General features: G+C 37.7%; 1 protein-coding gene across 1 annotated transcript in view; it reads right to left on the minus strand.

The window, feature by feature from the left end:
• Positions 1–21,061, minus strand: part of REV3L (REV3 like, DNA directed polymerase zeta catalytic subunit) — a 112,230-nt gene that overhangs the window by 29,233 nt on the left and 61,936 nt on the right. The window contains exons 12-18 of the mRNA XM_084203151.1: positions 18,422–18,558; positions 11,777–15,968; positions 10,423–11,402; positions 9,754–9,836; positions 8,584–8,709; positions 6,829–7,021; positions 4,357–4,468 (exon numbers count right to left, since the gene is read on the minus strand). Of these exons, the coding sequence (XP_084059277.1) occupies positions 4,357–4,468; positions 6,829–7,021; positions 8,584–8,709; positions 9,754–9,836; positions 10,423–11,402; positions 11,777–15,968; positions 18,422–18,558 (5,823 nt within the window). The remainder of the gene's footprint in view (positions 1–4,356; positions 4,469–6,828; positions 7,022–8,583; positions 8,710–9,753; positions 9,837–10,422; positions 11,403–11,776; positions 15,969–18,421; positions 18,559–21,061) is intronic.

Here is a 21,061-nt window from a genome sequence, read left to right on the forward strand (position 1 = left end):
GGGGGGTTGAACAACACCATGCCAGACCTATGATACAGACAAAAGCAGTAACTATGCATAGCAACAGAATGCTTGGTGACTCAAACACATAACTGAAATCTCTGAAACATTTTTCCAGTTTGCCTTAGACAGTAAAAATCCATAAAGTTGATACAGGACATTAGATACATATTTCTACAGGAAAATGTCACTGATGAAGATGATACTGGCCTGGAAAAAGAAGGTTAGATTAGCAAATCTCTATTTTAAGAAGATGTTGCTAGAGCATTTACAGCAGAAGAAATATAATGCACTGTATCCAAACAAAAAAATTCATTAGCATTATACCTTACAAGAAAAACATTATAAAAAATATTTAAGTATTAAGCATTAACAGTTTAATACACAAATGTTATCCCTAAAATGTTTATGTAAAATCTTATATTATACTCTGCTCATGTAATTCTATCAAAAACTACTTCAGTGGAGACAAGGAGCTGTGGGTAAATTTAAGTTTCAAGTAGCAATGAATCTACTACTCTTTGTTTCAAGCCCACCCTGTTTTCACATCCTCTGTTTGTCTGAGAGATGGGGACTGTGCATTCCCACATGAATTCCCCAAATTTTGCTCCTCTCACACCTGCAGGACCAGCCCTTTTCTGCTATCTGCTAGCATCTACCCTTGAAGAGAAGCAGGACAATTTGCCCTAAATGTGAAGGAGAGGCCCAGACATTTAATTTCTCTTTCATGGGAATCCACTGCTCCATCAAGCTTGCACATCTCTAGTTTTCCTATCTAGTTTTAAATCCCCATGCAAACATTCTTGTAGCATTCCATTCTACCTTCTCCTCAGTCAGCTTTCCTGTGTTGGGGAAGTATGTAAATGTGTTTTCTCTTTTTCCTGCCTTTAGGTTCAGAGAGATGGTTCTCCTACTTCCTCAAGCAGAGAGATTCTTCCATTTTTTCTCCTGTCTCAGTGCAGCTGACACATTATGATCAACAGAGGATCTATCCAAGAAAGCACCTCAGGCAGTACAACAGAATGCTTTAGGACAGCAATACATGTCCAGGCTCCATTTCAAGAAAAAAAACAAAACAAATCCCCTCTGAACGTTCCAGAGAGCCTACAACCTGGATGTCACTGCTTCTAGGACATCCCCAGCAGCTGCACAGGATTAGAAGGATGTTGTCTCTCAGCTGCTTTATGCCAGTTTTGAGCTGAAGCCTGTTTTTTTGATTTACAGCCAGAGGACAGCTTACCAAAGAAGGGAAATTTGGACCTATGGAGGTGCAGCTCGCTCTCAAAGTCCAAGAGTCCAGTTGTCTAAGTCCAGTTGTCAGGGTACCAAAATCCAATCTAATGATGCTTTTCTTTTTTTACAAATCTGTGCTGTTTGTTCTCTGACTCTCAACCCTCAACCTCAGTATTCCAATACCCTTCAAAATTAAAGTTGTCTCTGCATAGACTTTGGTACTCACACTTGTAAGTACTTCTGTTTCATAGGTTAGTCAGCCTCAGTAATAATCTCCTGGAAAAGAGGTGCTTATTCTTCTCAGTATCTGGACAAGTCTGTGCATTTTCAGTACAGATGAAATCACAGATCACAATTCCAGAGAAACTATCAGTTTGTCTTCTGGTCTACTGGAACACAAGATGACTTATTTCTGTTTGCCAAGGGCTCTGAGTTAATCAGAGACAACATCTACTAACCCATGGTATTTACCTCATGGATGCCAAGGTATTAACTGTACTGTGGTCATTCAGATCTAGCACAGCCTAAACAGTCTCACAGTGAACTGAATCCAACTTCAGTTCATTTATTCCAGAGAACGTTCTGGAGCAATACTCATCTTCAGTGAACAAAGAATAACTTTAGCTCTGCTACAAAAAGTTTGGAAAACACTCTTTAGTGACAAAAATCTAGTCAGACACTGATGAGCTACGAGTATTGCAGAAGTTACAAATTTTCCAGGAACAACCTTTCCTTCATCTGTACGCTGGAAACAATGACCCAGAATTCTCTAGTCGGCTCTTCCAGAGTTTACATGTATTGACAAGAAGTTACAGAATCAACCATTATTATTTTCAATAGCCAGGACGGAAAGAAAACAAAAGGCCTAAACAAGGAAGCAGATAGCTGGAACTTGAAACAAATAAGTATGTTCCACAATTTCACATATATGGAATAAGAGGAAGAATTAGGCCAACTACTAGGAGACTGACTAGAAATAGGAACAAGAATTCTTAAACTGGACTGTGTAAGATAATTCCTCCTGCAGCCAACGAGTTGATAAAGTCTGTTCCTGATATTGACACTCAAGAGTGATTAGACAGTCTGTCATTCATAATGCCAGGAATCTGGAATTTCAGTCTTCCATCCTTCCCTCCAACTGCCCAAGAGGCCAAGAACACGAACCAAAAGCAGGCTGCAGTCATGCTGGGCATGCCATTCAGCCACAAGAGCCTATTACTGTCCAGCCTAAAGCATGTATCAGAATATAAGATATCAATATAATTCTTTGCTTGAAAATTAAGGTGATTTTGAGTGTTGATCCATGAAGTTCAAGTGGTAATATTTCTTAAATATGGCCTGATAGTTTCCTTTCTCTAATCTATCAGACCTACTATTAAGTGCATCTAACAGAACAGCCAAAGTACCTAGCTTGTGCTGGAAAAAAGTAACACTAAAAAGACAGACAGAAGATTGTTTAAAAAATAATTACTAATTTTCATTAAAATTGCTTGTTCATTTCTCACTGAGGAAGGTTTTGCAGTCCACTACTTCCTAATTACATGGTTTTACCATACTTCCCCCTTCAGTTAAAGCTACTCCAGGCCTAGACACTTGTTTTGTGCTTAAGAAATACAAAACATTAACTCCAAAAAAAAAATCTCCTTTTTTTTTGCCCAGGCTACAGAAAATAAAGGGGAAAAAAGAGCAGCAAATTGTAGATGTGGTTCAAGTTGCAAAAACCATCTTTTCTGAGAGTCCATCAGAAGTCTGACAGCTGAGGTGTTATTCTAGAGTCGTGAGGGAAGTAAACCAAGATGATGACAGTAGTCTATCCCTCCATTAATAGAGCAAACCTTTTATCTTCCAGGAATACAAGTCAGCTAACTCAATCTTCATGGATGAAGTTGTTGCATCAAAAAGATACACTAGCTCATGCTAGAGAAGATCTCATAAGCAGAGATTTCTCAGACAGTAACCTGATACATTCCATCTTGAAGTACACCAAAATTGCATGATTTTTTTTGTTCTGCAATGCCTTCAGCACGTACTGATAAAGAAGACTTCTGATCTTCAGTGATAAACATATTTTAACTGCTGAGTTCTCTCTATCATATTCTTTCTGTCCTCTCACGTTTTAGACTTCCACACAACTGGTGGAGAATTCATTTACTGGCAGTTTCTCATTCTAAGTAATTTCCCTAAGTTTGATGGAGCACTAGATTTCCAAGAAAGAGAAAAATAATATTATATTCCTTACCTGAATTTTGTCTTCTCTGAACAGGGATCTGCTGCTCTGCCAGGACCCACCCTGTGCTGGTTGCATTCAGCAACTCTTTTTGTATTCTGGCTTCATGGGGTTGGTCAAAGCCTTTCTCATCAGAGGTTTTCTGGTTGGAGAGAGAAAGAATTGCAAATGTACTCTGCCTAGTTTGTTTTTTTCCTTCTGCCTCTATTCCAGCAGGGTGACTCAGAGTTTAAATCTGTTTGTTTTCCTTGAGATTTTACAGCTTTGCACCTGTCAGTAGGGTCTGGAGAGACGTCTGTGGTTCCACCTACGCACCAGGCGAGAGGGCTCCCGAACAGGCTTCCCAGCCTCGGTGGAGATGGGGAAAACCAGCAGTTTTCCAAGTTTGATGGAGCAGGGGATTTCCATTCAGAGAAGACAAAACTAATGAAGGATTTTTCAATGAACCCTTATTTTAAACTGCAGCAATTTCAGTACCATGCAGGGTTTTTCTGTCTTGCCTCAGAGCTCCTAGAAAACTCTTCCTGTCTGAGGGGTTTTCTATAGCTCTCACCACTCTTAATATCTACTGTTCTGAGAGTTTCAGAGAGAGATGTGTGATGAATTCTGGGGTTAACAGGAAAGTTGTATGTTAAGAAAGATTACTTATATGGCTGATAAGTTTCAAGACTGTAACTCAGCTGCTTAAGAGATCTGAATGTTCTTGCTGTCAGAGAAAAGGAAAAGCAAAAAGTATTTTTATTTGAAAGACCACCATGCTTGTCCACTCTAGAAATAAGCCTTTGAGGGAAACAACAACAAAAAAAATCAGTATTTGAAAGACTGGCAAGGGTTGAAGGAACTAAATCTGCTGTTCCAAGCCTGAAAAATAAAAGCAGAACGTACAGATATGCTACCTTTTTACAATATTCACTACTTCCTGGAAAAGAGTTCTTTCATCAGTAGCGTAACTGACTTCTAGTCCTGTAACTCCAGATCTTGTAAGCAAGGGGGCTTGGTCTCTGCTCCCTAGAAAATAAAAGTAAAAAAACCTGTTACAATTTAGAAGGAACTTCATTACCTCAGTCAACAATACTGCTTTAGAATAAAACATACAACCAAAAAGAAGTATAGAACACAACTTATTTTTATCTTTAATAATTATCGCAATTGATTCCATGAACTTATTTTGTTCCTCTTGGGAGGAATAATTTTTGCTTTTCACTTTGTAGAATTCTACCATAGTGGTAATCTTGCACAGATTCTCAGACAGAAACAAACCTGATTCCTGAGAAATTTCACTATTTTACATGCACAGGAGTCCAGCTCCTGGAAAATTACTTTTAATAAGAAATATTAAATGACTATATGACAGCTCACACACTTTTATGCAAAATACAATTATAATTGCTATCTCAGAGTAGTGCTTTGCAAAATGCCTTACAGAATGAAAATGCTATATATCAGTATAGTTCTTCTTTTTCAGCACACTCAGTTACTGACAGAAATGGAAAAACATGACCAAATGCTCACTTAGTGCACATTAAGAGTGTCCATACTGATAATGTCTGAGTAATATCTAAATTTGTATGCATGTAGGAACTCAGCATTTGCCTTCCATATTAAAAAAACCCTCTTTAAATGAGCAATGCACAACACAAACTCTGTTTTCTCTATACAACAGGTAGTATGATCTTGTTACAGTGACGATGTAGATTTTAAGAACTGGAGTTTTTAAAAGTCATTCTACTTTGACACATTCTTAACATCTTAAGAATTAAGAAAAGTGTGCTTTCAGAAATAAATGTTAAAACAAGTACTGTGACTTACAAAGCAATAATAACACAAAAGGGAAAACAAAATGATGTATCTCAATGTCAAGTCACTCCACAGGGAAGTCAAATAGTTCTAACCAATAAAGTATTGACAGCACACATCAGCAACGAATGTCACAATAACATTTAAACACATTTTACTTCACTAACAAAACCAGATCAGAACCTCTGTTTTTTCAAAGTATCATTGGACCTTTAACAGTTCTTGATAAACTATCAGTGGCACACACACCTAGGGAGCCATAGTGGCTATACTGTGGAAAAATCTCAGTAAGATAATAGAAATATATATTTTTAAGATAGTAACAAGCATATAATACCAGAATAAAATTCACTGAGAATAATAAGAACTTAGCTTAACATGATATATCTACAAAATACACTGGTAAAAGAAGCTGTTGCCTTAATGCTAAATTATTTTTTTTAAGTTTTTGTCCACGCTTAAAATTTTAGACAGTATTTTGTGGTTTGATACACATTCACATTGCCAAAGAAACCCTGAAAGAAAGAGGACTACTTTGGGGATGTTTTTTGGTTCGAGATTTTTTTGTTGGGTTTTTTTTTTACTAGCCTAAACCAGTGGTACTCAACCTTTAACAGCTGGAGAGCCACTTCTTAATAAAATGGAGTTGTAGAGCACCATAAAAATCAAGTATCAACGGTGTGAAATTTTTTCCATCATGACACTTCAATGTGTGATGATGCTGCCTTAATGCCACCACACATTGATACATCACGACATGACACATCAGCATTCTCTCTCCCAGCAGCATTCTGTCTTCAATCCCTTCTGGCTGCTAGGAGGGAGTGGGGTGGAGGGGTGGAAGGGGCAAAAGGGCAAGTTTTTCCCCATTCTGCCCCACAGCTGCTGGGTGGGAGGTGATCTCTACTCTTACCTGTGGGGGGATCCCAGCAGCTCCTTTTCTTTCCCCCTATGGGAGGGGGAACTTCAGCGACTCCCACACTGCTGGTCCATTTGCTCAGTGCTCCCCGCGCTGCCTGATAGAGTGGAGCGCCGATCAGATGCCTACATTGCGAGAGCCGCCTGTAGGGCCATGAAGAGCCACATCCGGCTCTAGAGCCACAGGTTGAGTATCACTGGTCTAAACAAAGCCAAAAAGGTACAATAGAATAAGGGCCCCTGTTTAGATCCTAAAAGGATCAGATAAAACCACAAAAATAACCCTTAAGTAAAATATAAAACATACTGTCTCGCTTTTAACATTTTCTACTTGCAGCTATCCAGCAACTCGAGTAGGAAACTAAAGGCAGGTTTTCCTCTTTACACTTTTAGAACACTGCAGGAGCTTGTCCACAAGTATGCAAACATGGATATTTTGCACACGCAAACGCAATTTGTGGTTTACAGCCCATGCAATAGTTCTTTGGAAGATATAAGCAGGAAAACTCCATATTTAATACGGCCATTCAACAAGACAAAATTAAATGAGATACGTAGTAATACAGATACTCTATTATAGTTTGCTTGCTACTGTTTGATTACTATGAAATAGCATTTCTGTAAAATATAATATGAAAAAAAGAAATAGGAACCTTGGCTTGAGAGTGTCCTGCCTCTATCAATCACTATAGCACCAGTGATTTCTTTTTTATCAGTATTTGGCAGTGCTGAGTCTGATGAGACGCAGTAGAATAAAGCGCAGATCGGATCAAACTCTGGATCTGGTTCTAAATCTCGTCTTGTTCGAGCATGTAACTCCATACTGATGAGGGTAAGGTGCTGGACCTAGCAACAAATAAAGACAGTATGTTAGCTTGTTCTGCAGGTTTCTTAAAAAAAAATTAAGAGAAGACTATCTGTGCAAATGAGGACAGTGCCAACATTTATATGGTGGTATTACACTGTAACTACAAGGTTCCACCCTAAAATTAACAGAAGTGATTGACCATGCATCTTTGGATCTCACTTTTTTGCAAAATAGCACCATCTTAGGAAAAACTAAGATTCATCATGAAATGCAGCTTTATACTCAGTTATAAAAATTCAGTATGTGTGTCTGAGTACTGTATTCTTCTATTAAAAGCAGAAAATAAGACAAAAAAACAGACAATGTTCAACTTCAATAATTGCAAATTCCTGTAGTGTTTTCAAACACCTTTGTATATTGAGCTGACTCACATTTCTGAACAGATCAAGAATAAAGAAGCACTCTTGGTCTTTCTTCTCCCTTTCCTCCCTCACCCAAGACAAGCAGGAAGACTAAGCCTTACAGGAAGGTAGGGAGAATACCTAACTTTGCCTTCAAGTACATCAATAAACTTCCACATCATATTGCCAGAGCCTTCCTGCAGAATGATTTACATTTAGAAAATGCTAATCCCTATATACTGTCAACTTTTGACTCTGCAGTAAAGACAGTATTATTTAATACTGTTTCAACACCATGTTGCTGCTCTGTTGTCTTGCATAATATTGCTCATAATGCGGATTAATAGAAAGGTTGGACAGATTATAATGGAAAAATAAAAAGTATTTCTGTGTATATAGGATGCACTGGGGGCAGCCTGATTTCCTCTAGATTTGCATACAAACATCACTGGGTAAAATTTTACTATGAAAGCTCCATCTTCATTTCTCCTAGGATCACTGTGGCTTTTCTTATGTCCTTTACTCAGCGCTATCTCCCTCTCTCCTCTATAAACTGGCCAACAGCTAATTCCAGATGTGCAGGCTGTCTAGGAGTCTGTATATGACTGTCTGTCACAGACACAGACTGCTTGCCCTGTCAGCAGCCAAATGCAGCAGTACTGCATTTACATGGCTTCCCTTTCTCCAGCATGTTGATTCCTCTCCCCACACCAAACACTCACCTACATGAGACAGATACAAAGAGGCCTTCTTTGAGATAGGCACCCTTTTGTTAAATGTAGTAGAAACTGTCCAACAGGTTCAGAAGGTAACAAGTAGAAATACCAGGAGGGCCTTACTAACTGTTGCCAGATGCCTTATTTCTTAAGGAAACAATCCATGAAAATTAAGGTCAACTAGTTTTTCAAGTAATGTTTTTATGCAAAACTTACTATTTCTTCCTTCTGATTTTTCCCTTATTTTTATTTTTAAAGGGAGGTTTACCATCTTCTCAACCAAAATACTGTGAAGTCTAGTTCAATACTGTTAGAAGCACTGGACATCAAGCTGAAACTGGTAATAAGCTACTCATAAGCTGCAGACATCAGGCACTGATTAATTTTTAAGTCACTCAGGGACCCAAGAGAAATTTTATTTTCGGTATAAAATCGGCTTGATAAATTACAATTTTATGAAGTGACATGTAAAAGTAAAGTTACCTCATGTAAAGATTTTGCTTCTTGCAGGTTTTCCACACTGACTTTAAAACCATAAGTATTATTTAAAGATGGTCCTTCAATCTGGGAAGTCTCTTTCTTTGGAGCACCAAGGGCAGCAAATTGATTCTTATCAGGCAGGGGAAGAAAAAAGCACAGGATAGTGAGAAAACACAGGTTGCTGAACTCATATGTAACATTAAATAACAGGCAATATTAAATACAAATTTATCAATGAAAGTGCAAATGCTACTCTGCAAATTACTAAAAAGTCCCCAACCTTTTATTATCTCATTTCACTTTTCTACATGCAAACAACCTTGTATCTTTCTGCCTTTTTGGAATAATTTTAAGTCATAGCAAAGTAAGAGGCAGTTTGAAATACTTAAAAAAGCGCCCAAACAACCAAAAATTCCCAGAACCTACAAAAAAAACCAAAAAACAAACAACCAAAGCCCAGTCACACATACTGGCTTTCTTAGAAGCCTGAGGACATAGAAACCAGCAATTCTCTATTCTCTCTTGAGCAACGATTTGTCAAAAACCCCTGTTTCAGTCATCACTTTTTAAGGCACTGAAATAAAGGTATATTAAGTGCCTCCTTGAAACAGGTGAATATATTGAGAAGAAAAAACTACTGGGTCACTCCAGTAATGTAACTAGCCCTACATTCTGTTCCAACATGGAGAACAAAAACACTGTTTAAGTAAAATAAGTCCAATCTTTTTGTCCTCTGTTGGCACACCACAAACTGCCCTCCTTGTTTTCAGAAAATGCTTAGAACATTGTCTGAAAACTAATACACATAGAGACACATAAATACACACAGCTCTGGGTATAAATATAGAAAAGGAAAATCGCACTACAACTTAAAAAGGATGTTGTAACTCAAAGAGCAAAACATCTTTATATGGTGTCTCTTCAGTGTTTCATTACTTTCTCACTACCCTAGAGCAGCACTCTCAATCTCCAACTTACAACCACTTCCTCCAAATTAAACTCATAAATTTCTTCCTAACTTTGAGTGTGCTCTGATTCTACAACATTTGTACCATACCATTTAAATGTATTTTCAAGATTTAACAGCAAAAGACAAAAACAACAAAGAAGAATGAATGGAAATGCGTATATGCCACAAAATAAAATACATCTGTGCAGAAAATGGTAATTTACCTTCATTTGTGTGGTTAGAAGTACTCTTCGAAGACCATCAGTATTACTTCCCCTCTTGTGGCTCAGTTTCTGAGCTTTTGGTTCTGCAAACATGAGTGAAAGACTACTTAGCCTCAAAAGTATTGTCCAGGCATTAAACAACATGCAAGGAACAAACGAGGCATTTCATTAACATTACAAACAAATATTACATACATAAGCAAATACAGCTTTATCCTTTGTCAAATCCAAAGCACAACTACTACAATTTGGTATTTATGGACATATAGGAACATAAGTAAATTACAAAGCCTCACATCATTATCATCTTGATTATTGCAATGATAATCACACTCTACATTGAGATTTTTTTTTTTTTTTAATACAAGCAATATAGTCAACAAGATTTAAAAAATCCCCCAAATAAGCAAAACTTCTAAATTAAGCTTTTAACCAGCTCTTCCGAGTTCAGATGCTAGAGACTGTTAGGAAGCAAATGGATGTTCTACTCACAGACTTTTCCAATAATTCAATAGTTACTTTGACAATAATGCACAGAACTTTTCCTTTAAAAAACTAATTTAAAATATATTTTCCCAGAGAAATATTTTTTTTCTTATTATGTCAAAAGAAATATACTTAGATTTGTGTGCATGGGAATGTATTATTAGGATCACTTAATGGATTTACCTGCAGACAAAGGAGTAAAACCAAGAACTTCAGGTATTCCATCTTGGTTTTTTCTGTGCACAATGGGTGTACTATGGAGACAAACTGATTCAGAATTTTCAGGATCTTCATTAACTGGAAATGGGGATGTGTCAAAGGATGTCCGAATGTTCTCCTGGGTGCATGGAGAACTTTGTGCACTTTCAACATCATTTCCTTCCCCAGAAGACAAAATAATATCCTGATTTTTCCACTCTGTGTCTTCTAAACTGGACTGTTTAGGATCTGGAGATGCCACCTGTTGCCAAGGAGGAAGCACTGGAGAATCTGGAGAACTGTAACTGACATAATAATCTTCCTCTTCCTCCTCCTTCTCCTTATCATGTTCTAGAGCTGAAGTAGTGTGTGTCTTGCTTGCACATGAAGTTTTATTAGAGTCTATGTCATTTTTAGTATTTACAGGAGTTCCTATGGTGCTTATAGACTTATCACAGGTTTCCTTGGTTTGTGTTTTTGTATTTTCTGCCACGGAGGCAGGAGAATTCTTCATAGGCACAATAGGTCTTTCATCTTCCAGGCTAGACAAATTCAAATCTTTAGCTACTTTTATTACTTCTATAGATTTCTCTTCAGACAATACTGCAGAGCTGAAATTCTCATCTGCCTTTGCCTGCTCAGCAGGATGACTCTTAGGCAATTTCTTGAAATGTTCATACTCTTCTTTGGCATGAAGCCATATCTGAACTTGCTGTTGGCTTGGAGCACATTTGCATGGCATTATGACTATTTTTTTGTCTTCACTAGTTTTATGGCTATTACTTTCTCTTTTATTAACAGTAGAGTGACCATAATGAGGAGGAGATCCTGGTCTAGGACTTTCTGTCATTGCTGAAAATGCAGTCTTCCAGAGTCGTAGACCTTCTAATGAGAAGTCCCCCTCAAACTCAAGGAGGTCATTTGGAAGTCTGGTTTCCACTGTGAGAAGCCGCCCTCCAATCTCCCTGTGAAGAAAAATAGTTTGAATTACTTTTTACTCCAAACTGCACTGCAGGCAGTCCTCCAGATGATAGAAAAGCAGAATATTACTAACTAGTTTTCTCACTATGCAATTCCCACAGGCAGTGTTTTTATTTTACAAACCATGAAGGCACATTCCCACTTACTACAACAATACGCAATAAAAAATCCAAAGTATCATGAAAGAAAATGGGTATTTGGACTGGAAGCATACTAATTTTCAACTTCAAATGGATGTATATCAGATGGGATCTTTCATGTATCCATGCCACATAACAGCATAAAATTGTTTACAGGAATAAATTAAATTTAATATAATCACAATCACAGGTAGACAGAAATGCATTTAACACAGTACCTTGGCTTTTCTGGAGCATCTGAAGGATTGCTGCAGAACGGTTCCTGATAAACTGTTTCTGCAAGATCATGATCCAGCAAAGTTGCCATGATTTCTTCACGACTGGGCGGGGACATGAGAGGCTTAAGAATGTGAGCAGTACGAGGCGTAAAGCTTCCATTCTTGGATTGTGAGGGAGAACTTGTTGATCTTGGCGAACTATCTGGAGTTGGAGTTAATGCTTCATTGTTTCTTGAAACATGTAATTCTAAATCCTCAGAAGCTGCATCTAGAAGCTCACCATCAGGTGATGACAATAAGGATGTAAAAGAGGTATTAACTGAATCAAGTGGTTGACAGGGTTCAAAAGTGGTTTCTTTTCTAATGTGGCTTTGAATCCAGTCTGAGCAGGTTGGCTGAGAAAGATGAAGAAATCTCTCTTTATTTACTGTATTTCTATTCAATTTGAACTTTTCATTTAAACAGACTTCAGTCTCTTGGGTACAAGAGGTATCAATAAAACTAGATCTAGAAGTTGAAGAATGAATGGTTTTCCTCCACTGACTATGGCAGTGGTTCTCACTATTATCTAGTGAGGTCTTCTCAAAAAGCTCAGGGCTCAGGGAAGCAGACCGTATCCATTTATTTGTGCTTGAAGAATGTTGCTTTTCTTCCTCAGATTTTTGGTCATTATGACATAGAAAGTCACCTTCTGTTGTTTGTCCAGAACCAAGATCCTGAACTGCATCACTCAAGAATTTCTGGGGCAAATTTTGATCTGCTGGGACAAACTGGCTTGCAGAATAAAAACTGCAAAATCCACTTTGCCCTATAGTATTAATATCAAAGTTGTAATTGTGGTCTGGAGATAAGCTGTCTTCAAGTGAGTAACAGCTTTCAAAACCAGGGTCTGAAAAAAAAATGGGGCTGTCATTAGATACAGAATGATCAATGCGATTAGTAATTGGCTGGCTTGAAGACTCCTTTTTTGCAAGTTTTGCTGTTTTTTCTTTAGGTTTTGTGCTCCTAGGAGAACGAGATTTTCTTGATGATGCGACTGGCCGTGACCTTTTGATGGCTTTACTCTGTTCAAGAGGGCACGGTATGCCCTTGCTCAGCTGTGTTTTGTCTGGCAATGGCTCCTGCGCAATACTGGCATTCTGAGCTTTCTGCTGTCTCTTCTGGAGCAACTCTTTCAAAACAGCCAGACCAGACTGTCCTTCACCAAATGCTGATGGGGCCACTATATTCCTGTTTTTATACTGGGAGATGGGTTTTGGTTGCACGGTTGTTTCTGACAGAGGCCTTTGTTTTGTGGTTTCTGGTTTAAAATGTGACATATCCAAAATAAATCCTCTCTGGTTTTGATCGCAATTTAACTGTTTCACTGGACTCTTCAAAGATGTTACAAAACAGTTTTTAGGCAGCTGAAGTGGCCCAGGGTTTTCCTCAGATGGCTTAAGAATAGAAGAACAAGGATCAGAATGCTTGGACACCTCTGGCAAACAAAAAATCTGCTGTTGATTATTGTCTTTACAATGCAAATAGTTAGTGGTATGTACTTGATCCATCTTTGCTGTGTCCAGAGAGTCACGAGTTTCATTTAATTTCGCAGCTGGTGGCAAATACCTGATTTGCAAATTTTTTACCTCTTCTGCTTTTGGAGAAGTCTTATCTTTTGAGATATGAGCATTCTGAGTTATGTGAGTTGAGTGATTAGATGGATCAAATATATTTTGAATGACAGCAGAATCCTTCATTCTAAATATAGCACTCTGAGTCCTGGACCTTTGAGAGCTCATTTTTGGTACTTCCCTTCCAGGTGCCATAGGAGTAGATGCAAAAGATGAATGAGGGTCTTCCCGTGGAGCAGGCAAACACTGTGCATCTACAGGCTTATCAATTTCCATCACTGAGTGAAAACAGCCCGATGAATTACCCTGTGCATCAGCTGAAGGGAGCTGTGCTGATGGCAAATATCCAGCTGAATAGCCAGGAAGAGGACTGTCTTTGAGGTTGTGAAGTGGCTGAGAGCAGACAGAGTTGTAAGAAATCTCATGAGGATCTTGATGCTTCAGCACAAACTTGACTTCTGCAGTAGAGCGACTACTTTCTTTTTCATCTTTAAATACAACGCGTTTTCTTGAGGATGCTTTTTCAGCCGTTTTTTGTTTTGTTCTAGGTTTCTTCTTTCCATCATCTGGTGTTTTATCAACCTGATTAACCTTTTTCTTTTTCTTGGTAGATACAGTGGGGCTAGCAAATTTCTTTTTACATTTCTTAACCTGAGTTTTTGCTCTACTAGTTTTTCCTACACCAGTATTTACAGTCTTGCTGTTGTATATATTGGGCCCCCTACTAAATAAAGCTTCTCTGTCCAGGTTGGTCAAAATTTCTTCTGCTTTTGGATCAGTGGGAGACCAGCAGCGAGGTGGAGATGTGTTTACTGGGCTTGTGCTTCTCTCAGAAAGAAAACCTAACTTAGACATAACATCACTGTAGTTATAGTCACAGTCTTCAGCTTCAGCACTGTAGGAAGGCGAAGGAGGAGAAAGAATTGTATGAGTCCTTTTTCTGAAAGATAAAGTTCTTTTAATATTTGTACTACCTGTTTTTTGTGGTTTTCCAGCTTTTTTCTTGGTTGACTTATGTTTTGCTTTCCTTTTGTGACTTTTCTTTGGTGTTAGTGGATAAATAGGATATTTGGTTGCAGGAGAGTCAGGAACTTTTGGCCAAAAGTCCTTTAAAGGTGCAAGCTTTTTATATAAATTCATCTTTTCCTCTGTGAGTACTACTCTTTCCTCACTAGAATCTACTTTCCCCAATTTAACAAGCATATTTTTTCTCCCTCTAAATCTGTTGATGATAATATATTTAATAATAACAGGTGGCAATTTTTTAGAAAGTTTTCTACGCTTTCGAGACTTCTGAGACCCATCCAAACTTTCAACACTTTCTAGCGGTTGAGGTAGATTAATTTTTGAGTTGTGTGTGACGAAGCTCGATTCACTGTCTTCAGTCTCATAGTTCACCTTCCGTTTCGTTCGGAGCGTGTACTTATTCCCACACAGTCCAAACGACTGCTCAGTTTCAAGAGATCCATCTGCAAACTGGCAGTCAGTGTAATTAGCAGTACTTGTAGGCATTTTGTTTTCAAAAGCCTCAAGAGGAACTTGAACTAAGTCACTAGGTAAAGCACTATCCTTATCAGGAATGTTGCTGCAAGCACTACCATGTGTATAGCAGCCTTCCTTCACTGATGCAACATCATTTACACTTGCAGGCTCCTGTCGATTGATAAAACTATGCTTCTTTTTATTCAGTTTCAGCCTGGACTGTTTGTTGCCCTGCTGTAATTTATATGTCACGGGAGCTAACTTCTGTGGTCGACTGAGACAATTAGAAAGAACAACACTAGGAAAGAACATATAATGTGCTGCTTGTTGACTGAGGCTTGGCTTTTCTGCCTTGTGCTCCTGAAATTCTTCATACCTAATTTTAAGCTTATTAAGGCCACCTTCATCAGCGTTATTTTCAAGTGAATGTACCACAGTTCGACTGCCTCCTGAACAAGATACCAATTCACAATTTTCTGTAGCTGTTGCTGGAAAAAAACTATTTATAGTTGCACTGCTGGATTTTTCATTTACTTCAGAGGACATTTTACCTTTGGAGTGGCTCATATCAGAAAAGTTATATAAATTTTTATTCAACATGTTGTCACCAATATGGCGGCCCACATGCATAAAAGAGACATCCTTTTCAGCCTTTCTAATGCTAATGTACTTCCTACTAGGTATCGGTCTGTTCACTGATGAAATATCATCTTCATAGTCAAAAATATTATTTCCACATGAAGGAACTGGGAGAGTATCTTTCTTGTTGCTCTCTTTGTGAGAGTTTTCTGCATGGGTACTATTGCTGAATGGAGTTGGGTACTTGGCTGAGTAAGTGCTTTCTTTTGTAAGAGAATGGACTGAAAGTTCAGGTCTTGTTTCTGTGTTTGGTTGTGAGAGGTCTTCTACAAAATCTTCATTATTCAAAACATGGTTAGAAAGGGCACTTGTGTGTTTACACTGAAAAGTAATTTTAGCAGAAGATGGGGGTTCTAGTGTAGCAGCATCTTTGTGAAAGATTGAGGTCTTTACAGACATTTTGCTTGTTGCAATGACAGAGGAGTGAGTTCGAGAACTTTCATTATTCAAAGGATTGTCTGAAATGGAAGAAAAGCAATTTTATTCTAGTCTTCCAAAAAAATAACCTAAGGCATTAAAAAATTTAATAGTATTTTCCTGAAAGCCTTCCCATCCAAATAAGAAACAAAACTCTTGCAAATCACATTACATTTATCATCATGACAACTAGAGACCCTGACTACATGAGTTGCTTTATCAAAATCACATTGTCAGTACATTTGTCTCGGGCATTTTGTCAGTTATTCCTCAATGGAGACTTGCATACAATTGTCAAAGATTTCATGCTGACTTTCAGAAAAAGAGGCTTCACAATCACTTTCAGATGACTATATAAAAACAGACTGATTTCTAGAAAAGTTTGTACCCTGCTTTGTCCCTGAGAAGTATGTATACTCATTGGCTCTGAAAAACAAAATTCTAATTTAGATGACCTTCCCCATGCAGTAAAGTCATTGCAAAGAAAGCTAAAGTAGTACATCTCACAACATGGCAAGGGCTTTGTATGAACTGTGCTGTGCACTAAAAACAGGTACTTTCCTGCACTTCTCTATAGCAGAGCAATACAGCACCCATTCAGGTGTTCATGCAAGAAGTTTGCACCAGTAAGTTAGATCCTGGACTCATATCCATGTATTAATGTTCCTGCACAGAGACCAGCAGGTGCTGTGGTAATGTGTCCTGTGCAAACTCATCACATGGTATGTGTGACGATTTTCATCTCTTTTGTGGTGATACTTTCACCACATTTATTGTGGGATAAGTATGGACAGAAATGTGGTAACAAATTAACAAGTGTGTGCTTGCTCATAACCTTGCTGAACAAGTAGTTTGACAGAGGTTGTACCACTGCAACGATGCAGATACCACAGAGCACCTGGCACACAGAAATCTGTTCATGTATTCACCTCTTTAGCTGAAATGTTGAAGGGGGATAGGAGTTTTGAAACATGCTACATGACCTGGAAGCATGTGCTGCATGCACACTGATGTACTGGACTGGGGATCCTTTGGGCCTTTAAGTCTCAACCAATTTGGGGATCATCTCAGACTCATGCTGCCTTCAGCTTAGCAATTTATTTGCTGCTGGCTGAGAAAAATTAAAGGAAGTCCCAGTCTGTTTCTAGTAACATTTTCTAATGCATACAAAGAGTCCCTGAGCTGTGAAACACAGCTGGGAGACACTGCCTATTGTTCTTTGAAGGTAGGAGTCCACAGAAAGAATGAGGATGATTAACTGAAAACTCAGAAAATGGGAGTCTGGTGGTGTCAACAGACACCTGAAAAATAGCTGGCTATTCAGATATAAAAACTGAAAAAATACTTGTCAGTCAGTCAGATTATATGGATGCAGATTCATGTGTGGATAGGCATTTCCTAATTTAGACAACCTGGACTGAGATCTGTTTTGAATTTACTGTATCTGATATTATAAGAAATCAGTGTAAAAGTTGACAGTAGTACGCTTTCTAAGCTAACATGATATTTCACATACTAAAAATATGCTTAAATTTAAACAATTACTTAAGAAACAGAGTCTTTATCCAGCAGCATCTCTTATTACAACAAGTTAGAAAGTATGGCAAATAAGGAAATTACAATTGCATCTCTGAAAAAAGCATACCATATTGGCAGCACATGAAATCATGCATTAATCCTACTATTATACCTATAAAAACTAAGGAAAAAGCAAACTATGTTTTAAACACTGAACACAAAAGAATAGCTGTGGTCATCTACAATCTATCTAGTAAGATCATATAGTTCACTTTCTCAACTGAACATCATAATATATATAATATATATATATGTGACTTGCAGATTTTCTAATGAAACAAATAATATTATTTATTTCCCTAACTTCAAAGTGTGCATTCTGTTGACTAATGTTATTTGATCAAAGACAGCATGTTATAAAGGTGGCAAAAGATCTCTACAGATTAAATTTTTTTTTTTACAGATTTTGAAAGGCAGTTCCTTCTGCAGTGGCTTTGCCACTCATAGTTTTAACTCATGCAATCCCAAATGTGAATATGCAATCTGCAGAATGAAACACAGGCACAAACAAAAGCTCACTATGGTTTAGCATGTGTTGCAAATACTTGTAAAGCTCATCTAAATCTATACAGCAATACATTCATTATTTACAATAATCCTAGGAGGATAAATGATCCCACAGAATCATTACTTCTAATATCATATTTGTTTTTTTCCAAAGAACTAATTAAACTGTCCTTTTTTGGATCATCGATAGAATTCGAAAAACAGATTCTGGTAATTCATAAAGAGCACTGAGATTAAAATACAATTGTGTTTCAAGGAAGTTGTTAAGGACCTGCTTCTGCAATCTGTTGAGAACTCGTCCTTCCAATTGAAACACACACTGAAAATGGTCAGTACTTTTGAGAACTAGCAATTTGATGTGAAAATGAACTATGACTCAACTTCCAAAGCTGATTTTCTATTTACTTACCACCATTTTCATCTGCAGTTCCATCTAACTGAGGTATTGAGAGATTAGTTAGGATATTGTTACCACTCCACTCCATTTCTTCCTCCGAAGACGAATCCTCTTCTGTTGAACTTCGATGCATATTTTTGCCAGCTGACCTGGAGGAAAAGTGAAGGAACTAATTGATGCATAATACTTCTATTAGTAAACACCACGAGCCACAGGGAACATGAAACTCAATGGGTTGTGGTGCTATATGGTTGTGTAATTTGGGGGAGCAAAAGGAAACGAACAAAAATTTTGTCACATTTCTCACTGAGAAAGTCAAAATATTATTCCATGTTACTATTTTTAAGAGGCAACAGTGGTAGCCAACTGTTTTAAGCAGCAGGATTCACTAACTTAAGAAGATGCAGAGAAAGCATTTTGATGTTTAATTTTAGATCAATTTTACTGCAATTTAATTTCATTGCTTCAAAGTGCTTGAAATTTGAAGACTAAACCAACTATGCAAAATTACTTCAGTTCAGCTGTTAGTGAACAGATGTCTACTTTTTTGTGGTGTTTTTTTTTTGTTAAGAAGTCTTTACTGTATTATAACAATTCTCTCTCTTGGCAGGCTTAACTAAATCATGACCAACAAAACTATGCTTCATTCCACCTCTCACTAAATATTCTGAAGCAGCTGTTGTTAATACTTAAGCTGCTTTTACTAAGTTAACTGTTCTTCACTGCCATGTTTACAGTCATAAATTCACTGGGAAAAAAAGGAGCAAATCTACAAAGAAAAGCTTCTCTGGATTTTTTTGTGTTTGCTTTTTATGGGCATTGAGGAAAGAAGAATATAATAGAATATGATATAAAACCAGAAAGAACAAATCCTCCAGTATAACTCTACAACCACTTAGGAATTTGATTTCTTTTTTAAAATAAAGTGTGAGATAGACAAAATTCTTACCAGAAATAAGCTATTTTGTGACTACACAAAAGAAAAACAGATACATATTACAGAACTGAAGTTTGGGGCTTTTTAATTTGTTTGCTGTTTGTTTAAGTTTGTGTAATACCTTAAAAGCTATAAATACAAATATTTTGAATTTACAGGAAGGAAAATCCACAATAAGCAAAATACAGTTTACTTTTGTAGAATGTTTTGATGACTGGAGTTAGACCAGCATGAATTATATGTATGGTACCACCCCAGACATCTGAATGTCAGCACGGAGCTGATTTAGATCAGGACAGATTTGTTAGATCAGAAACAACAGGCTCAAATGTAAGCACATCATTTCCACTCATGTCTGGAAGCATGACTTGGAGAATCAAGTAACAAGCACAGCTAGGTAAAGTGAGCTTAGTTGTCCCTCTTCTATGTCCCCAAAACATGGAAAAGCACAGCACAAAGCAATCAATCAGCTTGATATGAAAATTAATATCAAACTGGGGATGCTTCTTCCAACCTGAATTATGCTGTAATCCCAGGTAAATTTTTGTCAATTTTAGTAAACTGAATCAGCTTGGAGATGATCCGCTGCAGGTAACTTGGATTTCTCCTCATTCAAGCCTATCAGTTTGGATTCCAGGAAAATTTATGTAACACACATGGCATCACCACACATGAACTAGTCCAGGTCTTGGTGGGATTATTTCTCCAGATGGGCTTTTTTCTCCAATTCAATACAAATCAAACCCAAGCCATTTAATTAATTCAATAGGGTGTGGTTACCCCTCATTAGCACAATACATTTTCTGCGATAATATAAGACTGGCAAACACTCACTAAAAGAAAAGCCTTAGTATGGATATTCAAGGATGCAGTAGGAAGCCACACAGATGCAATGAGCCTGAGCAGATAAAGTCAGATCAATCATCAGACTCAAAATGGTTCTTCATGCATGAGCAGAATTATGCAGGGGGCAAGATACCCACGGCTTGTGTCTGAAATCAGTCCCAATTCTGTAGAGATCTCAGTGAAACAGGACTCGTAATTCCCTCTGAACACAAGCTCACTCCCTGTGGAAGCACACGGTATGCACATTTTCCCTAGTGTTTTCTGTCTGGGATTAAGGTGTAGGCATATATGAGTAAGATATCAGTGAGACAGCTCATCAAGTCCCTTGAGTTTTTAAACAGGATTCTTTTCTGCATGAAAGCAGTTAATTGCTTCAGAATCCTACCTGACTCCTGAAGTTGTACAGTCAAGCCCATACAGAGCTGTGCCTGAGCTAATGAATTCTGCAAGACACAGGTTTTCACAGTAACTACCACTAAACTGAAGTTCGATGTTAAGTGCTTTGGATGGAAATTTCAACTTTTCAGACTACTGGAGGGAAAAAAACCTAGAAAATCAAAGGTCAGATAGGAAAACTATCTTTAGAGATCAATTATCTCTAGAACTAGGAGACTAATGAACTAACTAACTTCTGGTTCTGTTACAACTTTAATGTGCCTTATGGAAATAAAAGAAGCATTTCTATACCTCTCTGGTTCTCTGAAACATAGTATGATTACAAGTTCTGATGTAGGAAAAAACCCCAAATATGAAAATGTTATGTCTGTGGAGTTCCTCACACTTCAAACAGAATTATAAATATCAGAAGCTGTGCTGAAAGCAGGGGTCAAGAGAAACTGGATATAGCTGCTTTCAATGCCTGTCAGTGC

This window comes from Fringilla coelebs (genome assembly GCF_963513975.1).
Source record: "Fringilla coelebs genome assembly, chromosome: 3".
Taxonomy (NCBI): domain Eukaryota; kingdom Metazoa; phylum Chordata; class Aves; order Passeriformes; family Fringillidae; genus Fringilla; species Fringilla coelebs.